This window comes from Uloborus diversus, chromosome 9 (assembly GCF_026930045.1).
Source record: "Uloborus diversus isolate 005 chromosome 9, Udiv.v.3.1, whole genome shotgun sequence".
In the NCBI taxonomy this organism is placed as follows: Eukaryota; Metazoa; Arthropoda; class Arachnida; order Araneae; family Uloboridae; genus Uloborus; species Uloborus diversus.
Window position 1 is genome coordinate 105,845,895 of NC_072739.1, and position 19,686 is coordinate 105,865,580.

General features: G+C 33.9%; 1 protein-coding gene across 1 annotated transcript in view; it reads left to right on the forward strand.

The window, feature by feature from the left end:
* The window catches only part of LOC129229867 (zinc finger TRAF-type-containing protein 1 homolog), a 35,776-nt gene extending 16,467 nt beyond the window's left edge, over positions 1-19,309 (forward strand). The window contains exons 3-5 of the mRNA XM_054864246.1: positions 494-705; positions 5,912-6,083; positions 18,689-19,309. Of these exons, the coding sequence (XP_054720221.1) occupies positions 494-705; positions 5,912-6,083; positions 18,689-18,890 (586 nt within the window). The 3' untranslated portion in view covers positions 18,891-19,309. The remainder of the gene's footprint in view (positions 1-493; positions 706-5,911; positions 6,084-18,688) is intronic.
* The last annotated feature ends 377 nt before the right edge of the window (positions 19,310-19,686 follow it).

The window sequence follows — 19,686 nt, forward strand, 5'->3', positions numbered from 1 at the left end:
GGCAATTTGGCACAAAAAGCTGATCCACCATTTTGGATCACATTTTTCGGAGTTCCTAGATCCTCAGGATTTGAACCTAGGAAGCTGAAAATTCGCTTAGGTTGGTTTCAAAAGCATCTCTACACCTCTATAGAATTTCATCGAAATCGGAGTTAGTCGAGTAGGGACGACATGCAAAATTAGGTCGGTTGACATGGAATGACTCAGGTATATTAAGGCCACCTTAATTCTAGGTATACGAAGACCACCTTAATTCTAGGTATATGAAGGCCGCCATAATTCTCTAGGTATACGAAGACCGCCACAATTCTCTAGGTATATGAAGACCGTCGTAATTCTAGGATTAAGTAAAGCTGGAGAAAAAAACTCTTGAACAATACAATAAATGAGCATTAGAATGAATCAAATAGTAAATGCAGGTCATTTAGTAAAGAATTTTTTCCTTTTCTATATGACTTATATTCTCTTGCTGATGTTGCTTCCCTTTTTTTAGGCCATCATTGTGTGAAAACTATTCAATTGGATGTTTATGGAAAGGCCCATTTAAAGAAAAACATCATCATGAAGCACAATGCAGACAACCCCACCTTAATGGTTATAATATCCTAAAATGCCTCGAGACAGTTGACAAGCAACGAACAGAAGAAGTAAAGTTCTATGACAAAATCCTGGAACTGCTTTCTGTGGAAAAAAATGCTTATTCTGGTAAGTCAGAATGTCACTATAAGCAGTGATAATCCCATCAATTTTTCTGAGGGTAAATTCCCAGTAATCAACTATGCACAATATGTGTATGCGATCATATACATAATATGTCCAGAAATTCTTGAGGGTATAGCCCGAGAGTGATAGAGTTCCAGGTTTTCCAGGAAGAAGAAAAAAACTGGTGAAATTAAGTTTCATGTTTTGAAATGATATTGTACTTCTTGGGTATTTTCAAAAGGTGTTGATTTACAAAGTGTTAAGAACTATATAAAAAAAAAGGTTACTTGTGGGAAAATGTGGTTAACATTAATATATTATTTTTGCAGTAAGTAAAATTTTAAAATGCAATGATAAAATCTAAATTTTTCATGAAAAATTTTCAATCTTGAGGGTATACACTATATCTATATGTCTAAAAATTGTTTTACAGTATATGACCTATATGGAGTATACCCCTATGGGAACGTCCTTGCCTATAAAAAAGTAATAGAAAACCATGGCCGATTTATTGCGTTACAGTTACGAGAGGTCCTGAAACCATAGTGGCCCCAAAAAGAGATACAAATATCCACATGGTAAATGTTTTACATAGTTCTGTGATTGACAAAGGGGTCCATAAATATGCATTGCGAGGATCCCCCAAACTTGTAATGAAAGGATGGCCATTGTAAGATGTGTGGTAACTTTTTATGGAAATTCAAAATTTCAAGAGATTATTGTTAAAAGAAAAGTTTTTCTCTTTACTCTTTCTTATGTAGTACTAGATGCATTGCCCTGCTTTGCACAATCTACTTCGATAATAAAAGCTATGTCAGTTGAGGTGTCAAGCTTGAAAAAAAAAAAAGAAAATGTAAAATTTCCCTAAAGATTGCAGAAAAATAACAAAAAAGGAAAAATTTTAAATTTTTTGATTAAAGAAAAAACTTCAAAACAAAAGCCAGAATTTTATTTGTTCGTATTCAAGGAAAAAATGATAACATCTTTCTTCTCAATGATTTTTTTCACGCTACAAATTTTAATACAAGCATTGTTCAACAATGAATTTCTAATTGAAGGCTTACCTACATTTTAGCATGAAATGAGTTAAAAACAGTTATAATTCACATTCTAATTTCCTGGGAACATTGGAATACATTTTATCTGATGCTAAAAAATCAGGTGTTTCTATGGATATTTTGTTCTAATTTTTGCGAGCATCCCCCCCCCCCCCCCAACATATGAAAAAGGCCATTTTCCTGTCCTAAAGTTAAAATTTGAATGCTTCATGTCTTTTTTGGCATTTGAAAAGCCTCCTACGTTCCTTCCCAAGGGCCCAACCTCCCTGCCAAATTTGGTCAAGATCTGACGTAAACTGGATTTGTATAGGGAACATACTTACCTGTAAACACTCATTTACACTCTCTGTTTTATTTATTTTTTTTTTTTTTGATTTATTTCTTCTACATAGTACGCAAAAATAAGGATTTTTGCGAGTCAAATAGAGTTTTCTCATTATACTCATACACGACATACAGTCAACTTACGGAAGCCTTGTAGCTTGAATATTCCTCTATCTAAAAATTTTCCTTGGGTCCCAAACTCTTGAGAAGTCTATGGGAACCCCATAACTCAAAAGGGTTTCAGCCAGTCCCTTGGGACTTTGAAATATCTAGAGTTGACTATATTATAATTCATATACTTATTTCTTAAAGGTGTTTTTCTGTGGGAATGTCATAACTTCTTGAATACTTCATCAAATTTCATAAATAAGGCATCATTTTACAAGGTTTTTATCAGCACTTTTGGTGAAAAATATGCAGACAACTCAGAAAAACAATGATTTGCTTTGTTTATTACATATTACTTTAATGTATAGCATCCTGAAATGGAGGCCCATTGGATCACTTAGTTATGGTTGGTGGGAAAATATTGAATTTTGTGGATAATGTGGGATTGTGGGAAAATACTGAAGTTGTGTTTCTGGAACAACTAAGTTATCGAGTAACGGCTCTAAAACTAAATAGAGATTCTGATTAGTAGTTAAATCATTTTATTTATTTAGTCTTTGTCACAGCTTTCTAAAGAGTTGTTTTAATTGCGTTTTTAGAGCTTTTGTTTAGAAAAATTGTTGGTCTTCTAAACATTTTTAAAGATGGCCTACAAACGCATTTTAAAGAGTTCAATTTCGAAAATACCCGAGGGTGGGCATCAAACCTCTTTAACCCCCTAACATTCTCTAGACCAAAGCTAGTCTAGATGGCCTTTTTAAGACGATAAATTTGAAAATTTTCCGGGAGTGAGCCCTCGTTCCTCTCCTTCCCGTAACATCACCAAAGTTTATCTAAAACTGTTTTAAGACCTATTATTTGGAAAACTGTCTGGGACACTTCCCCTGAACCTACCTTTCACTAATAGATTTGGAGGTAACATTTGTATTTTTAATGCTACAATTTCGAAAAATGAACGTGAGAGCTCTCATGAAGCTCTTCTCCCCTTAACATTATCAACATTCAACTAAAATGCATTTTGATGAGTACAAATTCAAAAATTTTCCTAGGGATAAACCCCCAAAATCCCCCCTACCTCCTCTTAGAGTCAATATTATACTCAGGGTAAGGTACATAATTTCAATCCTTAGACCTAGGAGCAGACATGAATCTGCGTACCCGCAGTGCGGGGCCCTCGTCCTTAAGGGGCCATACAGTCCAAGAAATTGAAACAAAAAATTTGAAAAATCTAGCACTAAGACTTATTAACATTGCAAATATGCACTACTGGCCCATGGGGAAGGGACCCTACAGATTTTGCTGCAGGGGGGCTCAAAATTTATAGATCCGGACCTGCCTAGGCCCTAGGAGTGACTTCCTCTTAAACCAAAAAAACGAATAACCCTATATCTTTCCCTTGTTTGAAATACATTTGAATGGTTTGAAATAATTGAGAAGCCATCAATTTCATACTTCCCTAACTTTTTTGACCTCGCGATGGCCCTGCGCACATGCGTCTGTAAAAAGTGTCCATAGTTTTTGTTTGTCTCTTGTACATTAGCCAACTTCAAATTTACTAAAAACTCGAATATTTTTTTTTCTAAAAATTGTATGAACTTAGGGTTTAACATTAAGACTTTTTTTTTCTTTTTTGCATTTTTAAGCGGAAGGGTGACACCACAAACTACCACCCTTTGTGGTCACTCATGCTAGGTATATATATTGTATCAATCATGGATGATAAAAGGTTGTTACACAAGTACAGCATAATACTAATATGTATGACATGTGGCACTGAGAAAACATAAGAAGTTGTAAATACTTTATTTCCTACAAAATATAGCCGATTTTTCAAAATTTTAATCATGTAAAATTTTTAAAAAGTGGACGTTTTTATCTTTCTTTCCTTTTTTTTTTTTTGGAATAAAAGTTTTAAATAAATAAGGAGTAACAGGGGTCTGGCCAGAGCAAATTTGGGTCCGTTAACGGACCCTTCACAAAAATCCGATCAACCAAAACGGAACTTTCACAAAAATCCGATCAACCAAAACGGAACTTTCACAAAAATCCGATCAACCAAAACGGACCCTTCACAAAATTCTGGTAAACAAAAACGGATCTTTCACAAATAGTTTATTGAAAGAGCAAATCTCAAATTAAAATAATACAGCATATTTAAAGTTAAATTAGAAAAATCAACTTATACAAAATCAGCTAATTTTGCAAAAGGAAAAAAAAAAAATCGGCACTCTTGTGATGCTCCTGCAAGCCATAAATAATTACTACCGCCAAATAAATATAATGCCTGTTGTTGGTTTCTTTGAAAGAAATTAACAGCTGAAAGTCAGTTAGGTTTATAATTTTGCTTGTTTGTTTTATGCAGCGGTGTTGTTGTAAACTTCTTTGGAAAAGCGTCAACATTCTCTGAATAGGCGTAGTAAGCACTTTTCTCCCCACTCATGATTTAATCATCAATAATATACAGCGAAATGAATTTAGAACTGCAAAGGATAGTATGGGTGGGGCGGATGTGATCGCTTCAGATAGGGTTACAATATTTAAACTTATCGCCACTTAGTGTCTGGTGGTGCGATGTTAAACTGTTATTTTGGGAGAAAGTTATATGGGTTTGGTTTTTTCGATACTAAAAAGGATAATTAACTTTAAATAAACTTTTATTTACTGTTATTTTTTTCTATAGATGTCTACATTTTGAAAAACGCAATCTTTTTACATCCGATATGAGAATCATATTTTTTTTTTTTTTTCAAGCTAGCTTCGCTTTATTAGGATGCAAATAGATGAAAAGTCTCTTTATTTTTGTAACAAAGCTTATTTCAAGTTTTTAAAGGGGAATTCCATTTTCTTTTATGAGTCAATAATTAAAATGCTGAATCGACGGTTTATTTTTTATTTAATTAATTAATTTATTTATTTTGCTTCAACTGTGTCCAGATATTAATGATATGTTTATCATAGGGCTCTAAAATGCAATTTAAAAGTAATTTTATCAAAAATATTTATTTTACAAGCCGTTTTTATGCTTTTGATTCCTTCACTTTGAGGATTGCAATCTCTTTGCACCCGCTGTGGAAATCTGATTTTTCGAATTTTCGATGTTTAGTACGCTTAGTTAATAACAAATAAAATATTTTTTTATTTTTGTGAAAATCCCGGAGTTTATAAGGTTTGAACGAAACTCTGTGCTCTTAAACAGTGTCTTGGATTAAAAAGTTAAATGCTGAACCCCTGCCTATTTTTTTTTCTTACAGCTATTTTAAATACAATACAAAAAACATTTATAGTATAATTTAACATGATGTAGAATGGTAGATAAATATTGATACTTGAGGGGTGCCCATCTACAAGGGAGCGATGCCTCCCCCCTCTCTTCAAATACTAGAAAAACACTCAAGAATGATATTCTCAACAGAAAAGAGAGAAAACACTCAACTTTAAGTGTCAATGATGCAGTTTCCACCATCTCAAGAGTCTAAACTTTCGTTTTTACAAGAAATTTTTTTTTTTAAATTATTTGATTTTTCACAAAAATAATTGATTTTTCACAAAATTATTTTATTTTTCACAAAAAACGGACTCTGTGAAAAATCCTGGACAGACCCCTGAGTAAAGTGTTGGGTCTTTCAGATTTCGGGATTCCAAAATTAGTTCCATACTGTATTTGAAAAACTTTGATTCACTCAGATTTTATATCAGCCACAAAATCAAACCTATTTCAGATATTCAATTCAAGCCATGTGGAGAAGATAACAAGAACCTTTTATTTGAAACATCAAAGTTTTCTGCTTTTGGTTTACAGTGGTTAGTCCGTGCATGTTGTCAAAAAGATATGACTGAATCTCTACCTCTTCAACTGAAATATCAGCTAGTAGCAAAGTCAAGACTCAACAGGTACACGATTGTTGTTTTGTTCTTAACATTTTTTTCTTCTTTTTCTTCTAAAATTAGAATAAATTAGAGTAGCAGTAAAGCTTTACTGCAACCCTTCTGCTATAACAACCAATGCATGAAGTCCTGTTTCCTCTTTCATGGGTGTAATGTTAATTTAGCGTCCGTTAAGAGCGTCTAAAGTGAACCGTTCATTCCATTTAACATCCAAAATTAAGTTTTGACTTTTTTTTCTTGTAATGCTGGAGACTTTCTATTCGAAAACTAATTTTTTGCAATTTTATGTTTCTAAAGATTAAATGTTTCGATTTTAAGCAGTTATTTGACAGTGAAAAATTCAAGGAGTTTATGAAAAATCATTCACAAAAAACCAAAGTATACTATTTTAATAAGAGGAGAAAGTTGAAACTTCAGAAAACTCTCAAAGGAGGTGAAAGTAAACTACGATTTCGTATTTAATTAATAACTAATAGCTGTCGATTATTTTCAGTGTACATTTGACTATATGTATTCGTCTAACTGTAAAATATTATTCAAATATAAGAATTTGAAATATTTATTTTGATTTGCAATCATATATGTTTTACTGTTTTTCCAACCAAAATTTACTGTTTTTCAGCAAGAAACTAGCATGACCTCCAGAAGGAAACTTTAAAAATCTTTTTTAGAAGTTGATGAAGTTTATGGGGATATTTTGCTAAATAAATTATTTAGCATTATTATTTATTATATTTTTAAAATTATTTAATCTCAGTAATATCAACTGCTGTGGAGCCACAGCACGTGTATTCATCAAGCGCTTTATTTTTTGTACAAAAACTCCTTCCCATCCCATACGAGCAATACTTTGTTAAAACACATCTTTAGGGTACACTTTTGCATACCAAAACCAAACAATAGTTGTTAATTGGTGTATGACTTTGTAGCACTCTACAACTGGTGTCCAGAATTCAAAAAAACTAATTCAAGTAACAGAAGCAGTCCTTCCTAAAAAGCACAACTTTTTCTATTTGACATTAAAATTTATTTTTTAGAATGATAAAGTCAATCCCCCGGGATGGGGCTCCTCACGATCTTGAAATTCCGTAGGGTAGAATTAGGCGCGGAATTGGAAACCCTATTTCTTAGCTCTCTGCAAATAAATAAGGTGGAATAGTAAACCTTCAGTAGAACTAGTGGAGACCCCCCCCCCCCCCCCCCCAATTTTGAAAGTTTCACATGCTATAAAAAAAATGCCAAAAATTTCGTTTTTCGGACTTTAACTCGGGAAAAAATGAAGTTGACAATGCCATCCCCTTCCCCCATATCACTAAAAATTGTCTACACTTTCGTTTTTAGGGCTTCAATTACAATGAAAATTTCTGGGGGCGCACCCCCAAAAATGACCCAAAAAGGGCCCAAAAGCCCTTTCTCCCCACTCATTACCAAAGAACTTCTAAAACCTGCCTTTTCAAAAGCTAACTTCAAAATTGTTCCAGGGGAAGGTATCTCCCCCCTCCCCCACTTTTCTGCCTAACATCATTAAAGATTTTTTTTGATTGAAAATTTTCTGGAGAGAAGCTCCAAAAACTCTTCCCCCTAATATCATTGAAAGTCAACCAAAATTATGTTTTTAGAGCTTCAATTGGGAAAGATTCCCGGTCTCCTTAACGATACCAAAGATGGTATATTATAATGTTGTCTTGAAGATTTCAATTTCAAAAAATTCCCTGGGAATGGCCTTGAATCTCTCTTTTCTCAAACATTATAAAAGATCATCTGAAACTGTGTTTTTGAAACTATAATTTCACAAAATTTCGGGGTAGAGCCCCCGACCCTTCCCCCTTCTTCCCTTACAGCATAATAGGTCATAATCAATAATTGCATTTAAAAAGATTTAATTTCATAAAAGAACTAGAGACCCTGAACTACCCCCACCCCCTTTTATATTACCAAAAATTGTCTAAAATGCATTTTTAAAACCAAATTAAGAAATTTTCCAGGGTTGGGTCCTTGAACCTCTCTTTCCCTTAACATCACCAAAAATCTTTCAAAACTGCATTTTTAAAGCTACAATTTAAAAAATTTTGTTGGAGAGCTCCTGAATTTATTTTATAAACATAATTAGGGATATAACAATTGCAGTTTTGAAAAATGGACGGGGAGCAACCTCAAACCTCTTCTCCCTCTAACATTATCAAAGATTGTCAAATTGATTTTTCAAGACGACAAATTCTTAAACTTTCTGGGGGATTCTTCCCCTGTATTTAAGCCATGTGTGATGTACAAAAGAGGTCTTCAATTTCATATAACCTCCCATTCATTTTTCGACTTTGGAATGACCTTGAAAGTTGGATCATGCTGCGGCAACAACTTCTGACTAGCAGCAAGTTTAAGTGTTGCGATAAAAACACTTACTGGTGATCCAAAAGAAGGTTTTACCCCCTTTGACAAAACCCAGGGCTCCCAAATGGTCCGCTTTTCCCGCCGTCCTTTAAAGTCCGTTTTTTATGGTAAAGTCCGCTTTAGACCGCTTTTTGAAGTTTTGGTCCGATTAGTCCGCTTTTTTATTGTTTTTACTTAAATATTAGATTTTAAAAGTTTTTCATTTCGTTAAAAGTTATTGTACACTCAAACACGCCGCTGCAGCGCGTGTTAAACAAGATTCGTACGCCCATGAAAAACCTTGTAAAGTTCTTGGGGAAAAAAAAGAGGTCATTTTCATGTGCTTGAAAACTTTGAAAAAGTATGAAAAGTTTCTTTATTGCTTGAATTCTTTCAAAAATCATTGGATTGTGCTTGTAACTCTTTTAAAAATATTTCATTAGTACAATTTTCTGAACATATATATTCGATATGATTTATCGTGAAAAATTGCTTTCGTGTTAGAGGTTTCAATCTTTTTGCATCTAGTTAATATTTTGAATCTTTTTTACAATCCGAAGTGATTTTGACATGTGCTGCCTTAGCTTAGCTTACTTTTCGTTTAATTTCAATAATCAAAGAAGGAATTATTTTGGAAACCATGGCAGCATTCGACTTACTCGGACTTCGCGGACAAATGCTTCTCGCGTTTGAAATTTAAATCTTTTTGCATCTTGTAAATATGTTAATGTTTTCCACAATTGGAAGTTGTTTTAACATATGCTACCTTAGTTTAGCACATTTTTCGTTTAATTTCAATAATTGACGAAGGAAATATTTTGGAAACTGTGGCAACATCGGGGGGTACGGCAGTGCCCTCGCCAAGTCAAGCGCGAAGCAAACACTGCCGTACCATCCTTTACTGGAACCATTTCGCTGCATTTTCAGGCCCCTATTTGAGAACCTTCTGATGAGACTAGATCGCAGAAATTTTCGTCATCCAGTAAGCTATAATCACGTACTTAAAATCCGAAATTTCAAGTCTGTAGTTCATTTAGTTCCGAGGTTAAGCGAAAGCAAAATTTCGCATTTATGACACTCACTCATGATCATCAAAATAGAACTAGTACTTCCCATAAACTCAGAGAGGTGAGATTTGGTACAGAGTTAGGGTTTAATGGCCACATAAAGGGAAAACTATAAAAACTAGGCTAATCGAAGATCTGGAGTGACCCTGATTTAGAGATCGACATACCGCCTTCACAAAAAATATTCAACTTGGTGGGCTGCTTCATTTGATGTCAAAAATCGAAAGTCTGAAGTATCTAATGAAGAACCTTCAGCTGGTCTCGGCTGTATTAGAGATATAGTAATGCCCCCTTCTACTATTGGTACATAAAAAAATCGACTGTCATTGCAAAAGTCCAGCGTAGTGGGACACATCTTCTAATTTAATTTAGCCTAAATTTAGTCTACTCGAATATTACACAAATTAAATGTTTCTACAAAAAGAAGTGAAATCCCACCAAAAACATTCTGTAAAAAACTAGCCAAGTCTCGATGGAGCTGCTTGTTTATCTCTAAAAAGTAATGAAATCTAGACAAAGTCTTGACAAGTCGAAGGTTCCTTACTGCGATTTCTTTATTGTTATATTTAATGTTGTGTGACTTGGCCGTTAAAGGGTACACAAGGGTATAAAACCCGGTGCTCCATGACACGATTGCACCAATCTGTCTCCAGAAATGCTACCCATTGACGATGGAAAATTGCCACTTGGAAAACGTGTAAACAAAATTGACTTGTACCCACTAACGTATAAAGAATGTTTAACGGCCAAGTCACACAACATTAAATATAACAATAAAGAAATCGCAGTAAGGAACCTTGGACTTGTCATGACTTTGTCTAGATTTCATTACTTTTTAGAGATAAACAAGCAGCTCCATCGAGACTTGGCTAGTTTTTTACAAAATGTTTTTGGTGGGATTTGGGGGCACGGCAGTGCCCCCGCCAAGTCAAGCGCGAAGAAAACACTGCCCATCCTTTACTGGAACCATTTCGCCGCATTTTCAGGCCCCTATTTGAGAACCTTCTGATGAGACTAGAACGCAGAAATTTTCGTCATCCAGTAAGCTATAATCACATACTTAAAATCCGAAATTTCAAGTCTGTAGGTCATTTAGTTCCGAAGTTAAGCGAAAGCAAAGTTTCGCATTTATGACACTCACTCACTCGCTCATGATCATCAAAATAGAACTAGTACTTCCCATAAACTCAGAGAGGTGAAATTTGATACAGAGTTAGGGTTTGATGGCCAAATAAAGGGAAAACTATAAAAACTAGGCTAATTGAAGATCTGGAGTGACCCTGATTAGAAAACACAAGAACCCAACCAAACTATTAGAGATCGGCATACAACCTTTAAAAAAAATATTCAACTTGGGGGGCCGCTTCATTTGATGTCAAAAATCGAAAGCTGAAGTATCTAATGAAGAACCCTCAGGTGTATTAGAGATATGGTAATGCCCCCTTCTACTATTGGTACAGTCATAGAAAAAAAAAACGAAACACTTTTAATTATTCGACCATTTTTCATGCTAGAAAGGAAAGAAAGATGTCATCCGACTTAGTTTAAAGTCTTCTTTAAAACTACGTAGGTAAAATTTTGATAAGGGACCATATACAAAGCAAAATGAGCACCAACTCTTGATTTTCAAATGGGAACCCCTAATTTTTGCTACATAATTATGTTTAGACCGCAAAATACAGCCAGGATACGAAATTTCACTGCATTCCGTGCAGTAGAACAGGAGTTATTAACGAAAAACGTTTTAGGGACCGTCACCACATTGAAAACGCTTCTTTCAAGGTCACGGCTTATCAAGTAACGGAATGTAAACAAAGAAAAGATCGAGATTATCCAGCTCAATTCATGATTTTTTGAAGTTCTCTTTTCTTCCGTAATCCGATACTTTTTAGCCGGTTATGTTGCGGCAAAAAGCGATTTACGGTCGTTTTTTTTTTTTTTTTTTGAAAAAAAATAAATAAAAATATTTACTGATTTTTGTCTATCTGCATTAACCTAAGAAAGACGGATGAGGTTTGGCTGGTCCATCGTATAGATCGTTCTTTAGTAAACCGAATAATGACAAATTAAAAGTAATGGAACTTTTTGACTTTTTCTAATATAAACCTATTGGATTGCTCATATAATCATTCAAGCCTCATAGAAATGTAAATATTCAACCTTATACCTAGAAACATGATGTGAATATGTTTGATAAATGTTGCACCTATGTTACAGGTTTATTTTGAAATGAATAAAAAGTCTTTGATTGTAAAATGGAATTGCGCGTTTTTAATTTCGCAGAACATCGGCAGAAGTTTGAGCCATCGCACACAAAAATATAAAAAATGTACCGCACAACGTGGGAAGACGCAGCATTAAATAGATTGAAGACTCGAGCGAAGCAAGGTCCATTTATTCCGTGAAAACTTGCTCTAAATACATAAAATGAACGAAGTATCAATCTAAAAAATAAAGCAGAAACAGGAGAATATAAATACCCGTTAATGAGCAAACCCTTTATACTCGAACTTTATTTGAGAAAAATTTGGTTATTTGAATTAACCCAGTGGACAAACACAGTAATTGTTCTAGAGGCTTTTTTGTAATCAAAAAAAGGGGATTTGTTTCAAATCCTAATTTATGCGAAAGATCATAATGCGTGGTATTATTAAAAAGACATAACACAATCGGCGGTTTTAGTTAAACATGTAACATCTCTTAAAACCAATTTAGGAAAGTAATTTCCCAATGCTGTTTCTAGCAACGAGATTCGAGATGGTTCAACCTGTAATTAAAAAAAAAAAGTCATTTTAATTTTAACCATGGTGAACGGAAATCTGACTTCTTGTCATTTCTCCGATTTTGTAACATTACAAACAAAACTTAGCTTCATTTGATATTGTTTCGCGCACTATATACTTGCACACTAGCATTGTCTACAGCATCAGGCTGGCGCACCTATAGCAATACTATAGGCAGCATACCCGACAGGCGGGTTGAACTATCCAGAAGCTACGATTTCGTCCTCGCTGCATATTTCGCAGACTGGAATCGGAACTAAGCGTGTGGGATGCGGAAGTCATCTTATTGAAGCTGAGAGTGCGAATAAACTGGTAGGCAAAGTAAATTTATCTGCTGTATGTTTACGGCATCTCACTGGTGAGATAAATTTTCTTCATCCACCAGTTTTTAGGCACTCTCGGCTTCAATGACATGACACCTGCTACATTGTTCGGTTAAATCTAGTTCAGGGCTGTTGTGTTCAATATTAGGACTCACAGCAGCCATGGAATAGGAAACCCAATTCGCAGTGAAGACGCGGGCCGCATTCAGCCCGTGACGTTGGTCCATTTAGCCCGTTGTGTGTTCAAAGAATAAGAACAGAAAGTAGAATTAGTTCCAGTGTCACAAATTTGGAGCCGAATATCCAGATTTTGGATTCTGAAAAAGATACATTTAATAAAATAGGCACCCGTTAGTTGATAACAATATTTTTTTTCACTTTCTTTCTTTGACGATATTTTTCCATGTTGTTCAAAAAAGAAGAAAATATTTTGAAATTTTATCATTGTCTTGCGAGAATTATTTTAATGTGAAATGCACGCCAATGACCGAGAAAGTAAATAGAAAAATAGTATTTAAATTATAATTAAGAATAGACAAAAACTCAACTTAATCTAACACGCAAATTAATGTTTTGTTAAATCTTTGACGAAGTCAAAAAAAAAAAAGTTCACAATTAGCCACAACTACTACTTTTGTGCAGAATACAGCTCAAAGCACGCGGCCCACTAATGCGATTGAGATTTCCTCTCCTAGATCCTAACACATTGAAAATTATTCAAACTCTATACAAAAAAAATTAATTCCTAAAAACCAGTAAACTTATCTAAGAGCAATTATTACTTTTTGACCCATTTGGATACTGTTAAAGGAGAAACTTCACACTGTCGGCTATTTTTCGAGTACTTTTTCTAGAATTAGACAAGGCAATTATTTTTCCTTTTAGCAAATTATCACCGGGAAGAGCCACTAATTCTACACTCTATTGCAACATGACTGGCAAGACACTGGGGTTTTGTTGTATGTTTCTGTGAAAAAGTTGTGCATGTTAATTTCTTTGAGCAATCACGATTGCTTATTGCTTTCATTTGACTGTTTTAATGTGATATCATTTTATTTTCCCACCAGCACCCTCCGCAGCACCATCGTCGGCCGGCCGCCTCACGATGCTGCTCCTCTGGCGAAAACCGTCTCCAGGTCGCGTCAATATCCTACACACACACATACACGCACTCCTACACACACACGTACACGCACTCCTACACACACATACACGGCTCGTGATTGCGAAAAACATTATTTGAATTCAAGATGCCAAAAATTCAAATTAATATATATATATATATATATATATATATATATATATATATATATATATTATTTGAGTTATTGTTTTACAAAAGGCAATGGCTAAACGCAGAAAAAATAAAAAATAAAAAAAATAATTAAAAAAAAAAAAAAACAGAAGTATTTAAAGTATAGCTTTTGATTTAAAAAGTTCTATAAAATATTCTTTTATTAGACAATGAAGTAGTGTTTCGCATTATTTACACATTGACGTCTGAACGATATCTACAAAAAACTGACGGTTGCAATATTGTGTTGTTCTTCTGCAGAGACAGCGAATAAATTTATGCATTTAAAAAATTCATAGGCGTAACTCTAATGTAGAAAAACCACGTTATAATTGGTTTGCTTAGTTTGTTGAACAATTTTTTTCTTTTTTTACGAAGAAACCAACTTTCATAATTTCTGTTTTAAAAAAGTATACGGTCCCCTAAAGTAGGAAAAAAGGAATTTTTAAGCATAGCGCAAAAACTACTGAATATTTTGAGCTCAAATTTTGGATTCCCTCATAAAAGCTCTTCTAGATTGTTTTTCTGTTAAAATTTAATATGGTTTCAGATCATATTTTTTTCAAAAAATATTAAAATAATTCATAAAAAAACTAAAATTAAATTTTGGGCGTTATAAATGATGTTTTTATTATTGGGTCGATTCATATTTTGATACAAAAAACAATCTTTGCCGTGCCTAATCTAGTTTTTGTGTTATGAGTAAAAATATCAAAATACGTTTTAACATTACGAGAGGAATTTTTCAAAACTCTATTCTGAAGTAACGGCTGGATCGAATTAAACAAAACTTTGTATACAAAGTTAAAAAAAGATGCTGATTACAAATATGTGATAAAAAAAGGGGGTTCTTATTGAAAAATTTGAAGTTGATGCTCGTTTTAATATGAAGACGACCCCTTAACAACAATTTTTTACCATAATTATGTAGAACTTTTTATTCCTGAAACAATGACACCTTACACGTGCCTCTAGTATCAATAGTCTTTGAATACGATCGAGTGTTTCGTTTTTTTTTTCTATGACTGTACATAAAAAAATCGACTGTCATTGCAAAAGTCCAGCGTAGTGGGACACCATCTTCTAACTTAATCTTGCCTAACTTTAGTCTACTCGAACATTACACAAATTAAATGTTTCTACAAAAAGAAGTGAAATCCCACCAAAAACATTCTGTAAAAAACTAGCCAAGTCTCGATGGAGCTGCTTGTTTATCTCTAAAAAGTAGTGAAATCTAGACAAAGTCATGACAAGTCTAAGGTTCCTTACTGCGATTTCTTTATTATTATAGTTATTGTTGTGTGACTTGGCCGTTAAAGGGTACACAAGGGTACAAAACCAGGTGCTCCATGACACCATTGCACCAATCTTTCGCCGAAACCACTACCCATTGATGATGGAAAATTGCCACTTGGAAAACGTGTAAACAAAATTGACCTAGTACCCACTAAGGTATAAAGAATGTCTAACGGCCAAGTCACACAACATTAACTATAATAATAAAGAAATCGCAGTAAGGAACCTTAGACTTGTCAAGACTTTGTCTAGATTTCACTACTTTTTAGAGATAAACAAGCAGCTCCATCGAGACTTGGCTAGTTTTTTACAGAATGTTTTTGGTGGGATTTCATTAAACTTACTCGAACTTCTCGGAAAAATGCTTCTCGCGTTTGAAATTTCAATCCTTTTGCATCTTGTAAATATTTTGTTGTTTTCCACTATTGGAAGCTATTTTGACATATGCTACCTTAGTTAAGCGTATTTTTCGTTCAATTTCAATATTTAACGAAGGAAATATTTTGAAAACCATAGCAACATTGAGCTTCTCCGGACTTCGCGAAAAGTTGCATCTCGCGTTTGAAATTTCAATCCTTTCGCATTTTGTAAACATTTTGATGTTTTTGACAATTGGAAGTTATTTTGACATATGCTACTTTAGATTAGCTTATTTTTCATTCAATTTCAATAATTAACGAAGGAATTATTTTGGAAACCATGGCAACATTGAACTTACTCGAACTTCGCGGAAAAATGCTTCTCGCGTTTGAAATTTCAATCCTTTTGCATCTTGTAAATATTTTGATATTTTCCACAATCGGAAGGTATTTCGACATATGCTACCTTAGTTTAGCTTATTTTTCTTTTAATTTCAACAATTAACGAAGGAAATATTTTGGAATCCACAACAACATTGAGCTTATTCAGACTTCGCGGAAAATTGCTTCACGCGTTTGAAATTTCAATCCTTTTGCATTTTGTAAACATTAAAATATTTTTCCCAATCGAATGTTTTTTCCCTATATGCCACCTTAGAGTAGCATGTTTTATGTTTAATTTAGTAGAAAGTGAATAAATTTCTTTTATGGGAAACATGCCAGCATTGAACTTGGTTCGCGAAAATTTGTTTCTCTGAGCTTTCCTTCGCTTTGCATCTTATAAATATTTTTTATATTTATGGCAATTAGAAGTTATTTTGACACGCTACGTTAAATTAACTCGATTTAATTTTTATTTAAATAACTAAAAAATAATTTTTGTGTTGTTTAATTCAAGTTTATTTAGTTTTGCAAACTTAATTTTGATTATATTTAGCTTGTTTTCATTTTTTTGGGGGGAGGGAGGGTATTAAGTTTAAACAATTGAGTACATAACATTTTAAAATAGCGTTTGTATTTGAAACACAGTTGAATTATATAATTTTATGAAGTTGAATTTGTGTACATCATTTCATTGTCATGATGCCTGCTAAAGGGGGAATTTGTTTTTCTCCCCCATAAAAGTTCAAAGCACTCATAACCCTGCAATTATGGAGTTTTTTTTTTTTTTTTTTTGATGTAAGCTTTATGATTCTTGAAAATAAACTTTGAATATGAAAATTGCTAAACTAACCCTCGTGTGATCTGCTTCTCTTTGTGATTGAGCATTTAAGACATTTTTAAGGAAAACTTTCAATACAGTAGATCTATTTGGTGTGTGATAGATTCATATCATTTGAGAAGGGATATAACGCAGACAGAAAAACGGCAAAATAATTTTAAACTAAAGAACAGCTTCATCTATCCTTCAGTGAGACTACCAGCATCCCTGGTTTAATTCAAAATGTATCATTACGCCTATTTAGTTCTAAGGAGGTTGCCTTAAGTGCTGAGCTAAGTGCTTCCCGCCTCCCCCCCCCCCGTCCAAATGTTTGTGTAGGGGAGACCGGGGCAAGATGACTATGCTAACAATTTTCGTTGCTTATTAATTTATTTTTAAGGATAATAAAATTTCCTTTACATGAGCTGTTAGAGTGGTCCTTTGTAGTATTAAATATAGTACCATTTCAATTTTCAAATGAAATAAATGAAGGACATTTTTATTTTTTCATAGCCTTAGCAAATCGTCATCTTGCCCCAGTACTGGGGCAAGATGACTTTGGCCTCGGAGCAAGATGACAACACTGAAAAAGGTTGAACACAATTTATTTTTTGAATATATTACATAGTTTAACAAATTTTTACTGTGTTTTTACATCTTACAAAGCATCAAATTAAGCCTAATGAATTGCAAAGTAATGTTGAAGTGTTTAATTGTGCAGCTAACAATAGTCACAAATAAAAATGCCATTTTTATAATTGAAACATTCTTCACGCCAACCCTCTAGGCATTTCAGCACTAGAACCATTCTTATGTTGGAGAGTCACAATATTCTTCTTTACAAGCAGGACTTGTAAAGAAGAAGTATTGTCATCTTGCCCCGTGTTTCGGCCCGTCATCTTGCCCCGGACGGCCTGTTTGAAAGAATTCATCTTCACTGCCATCAAGGAAAGCGATTAATTAACGTTTATTCATGGTAATAGGCAGTATATAAACTAATTTACTCATAAATACTAAAAAGAAACAAACTATCATTCTTATTCATTTAGCAGAGCTTATTTACACATGAATGAAAGTTATAACGGAGCAGCGGTAAACAATCAGAGCTTCAGAATTAACACAAATATGACAATTTCAGCGTCTTTAAACTATTGCTGAACGAACAGCCGATAGGAGAACCAGTAGTATCCAGCTGATGCTGTTTCCTTGTGGAAAACGGAAAAATTAAGACATTCGTCATCTTGCCCCGGTCTCCCCTAAATAATATTATTATTCAATGGATAAAAAGATCAATTGTGCAGAAGGTGATAAAGGAATTGTATCATTAAAATCTCAGCATTATGGTTAATTAACAAATTATCTTCACAGATTTAGCAGCAGGCAGCTAATTTGCTTTTGGTGCTTCCTTGGGCCTAAATAAATGGTCCTCACAAGGTCCTCTTTTTAATCCTAACTGGTCCTCTTTAGTCCTCTTTTTGATTGAAAATGGTCCTTTTTTACCCTTTTCTAAAGTTAAAATGTGTTGGGAGCCCTGAAAACCAAAAAGAGTTCAAAATTGCGTTTTTTGGCCCTTAATTTTGGAAACTTTTCGGGTCAGAGTCCCTAATCCCTGCTATTCTCCCTAATATCACTAAAGGTACCTGAAGGTAAGGTAAACTAAAGGTAAAACGTTGTTTGAAATCAAATTACAGTAAATTTGTATCACTTTTACTATAATAATCCAAATACTTTGGTGGTTGGTGTTATATCCCCCCACCACCACACACTAAAGCATTGATGACTGAAAATTCAAATTAAACTTGCACAGTGTATGGTATGACAATACTAAGGAAAGCAAACAAAATTACTTTGCTGTCTATTTTATGAAAAGAAAAAATCACTGATGTGTTAATTTATGTTCTTTATTATTTCTATTTTTCAGTGAAATGAATCTGCATTTTATCATATTGAGAGGCCCTTACATTGAAATGGAAATCAAGCCAAATCTGTATGAATTCAAATTTTGCGAAAAGGCTGTCGAGAGCGAGTATCAGGTGCTGACTTTGTTAAACCAAACAGATCTTGCCAAATTTCAGACTGCTAAACGCATAAGCTTGAGAATTATCATGTTCTTGGAAAGATAGATAAGTTTACTGTGAATGATGATTATTACAGCGACCTCAGCGCTTTTGGGACATACTACTGTATTAAAGGAAATAAATTATGTATACATGTAAAGTTACAAAAAATACTTTTTCCAATGTGTTGACCAAGAACTAAGGAGGAAAAGAATCGGAATAAAAAAATTGAGAAGAATAAAAAATATGGAAAGGATGCTTAAACCTAGTTGTTTACTCTGATATGGCAAACGGCATCGACACTCAGTAAACTAGCTTCAGGAAAAGACCTAAAATCAGTATGATCAATTTTTCAAACTGTAGGATGGTTTCTTAATTTGATTGGTTGAGGATTTTATCATTGTACAATTATTGAGTATACTTTTTATTTGCCTAATAAGTGTATTTCAAATTTCATTAAAGTCTACTTTTTCACTTTTACACAACTAGTGTTTGTTTTTTTTTTAAAGCCAGTTTTTGTATCACTAAATACAGGTAACCTTACTCTTATTACACATATTGGTTGTCACCTCATACTTTTTTTTTTTTTTGAACTTTCTCATTAGCTTTTACTTTTTCTCTTCCTGTAGGTTGCTGATGCACCAAAAAAAAGGGGGGGGGGAGCAAAAAAGCATGTGTGGCTAGAGGGCATGGCCGCTCAAGCTTTTTTTTTTCGTAAAATTAGGCTACATTAACACTATTGATAGGCTTTAAACACTATTGATTCTACGACCTCCGAAACAATGTAATATGGCGTCAAGATTCGGGACGGATGGCCACTTAGTCCAGTCAAACTAAGAAAAAAATACCATTAACATGGACC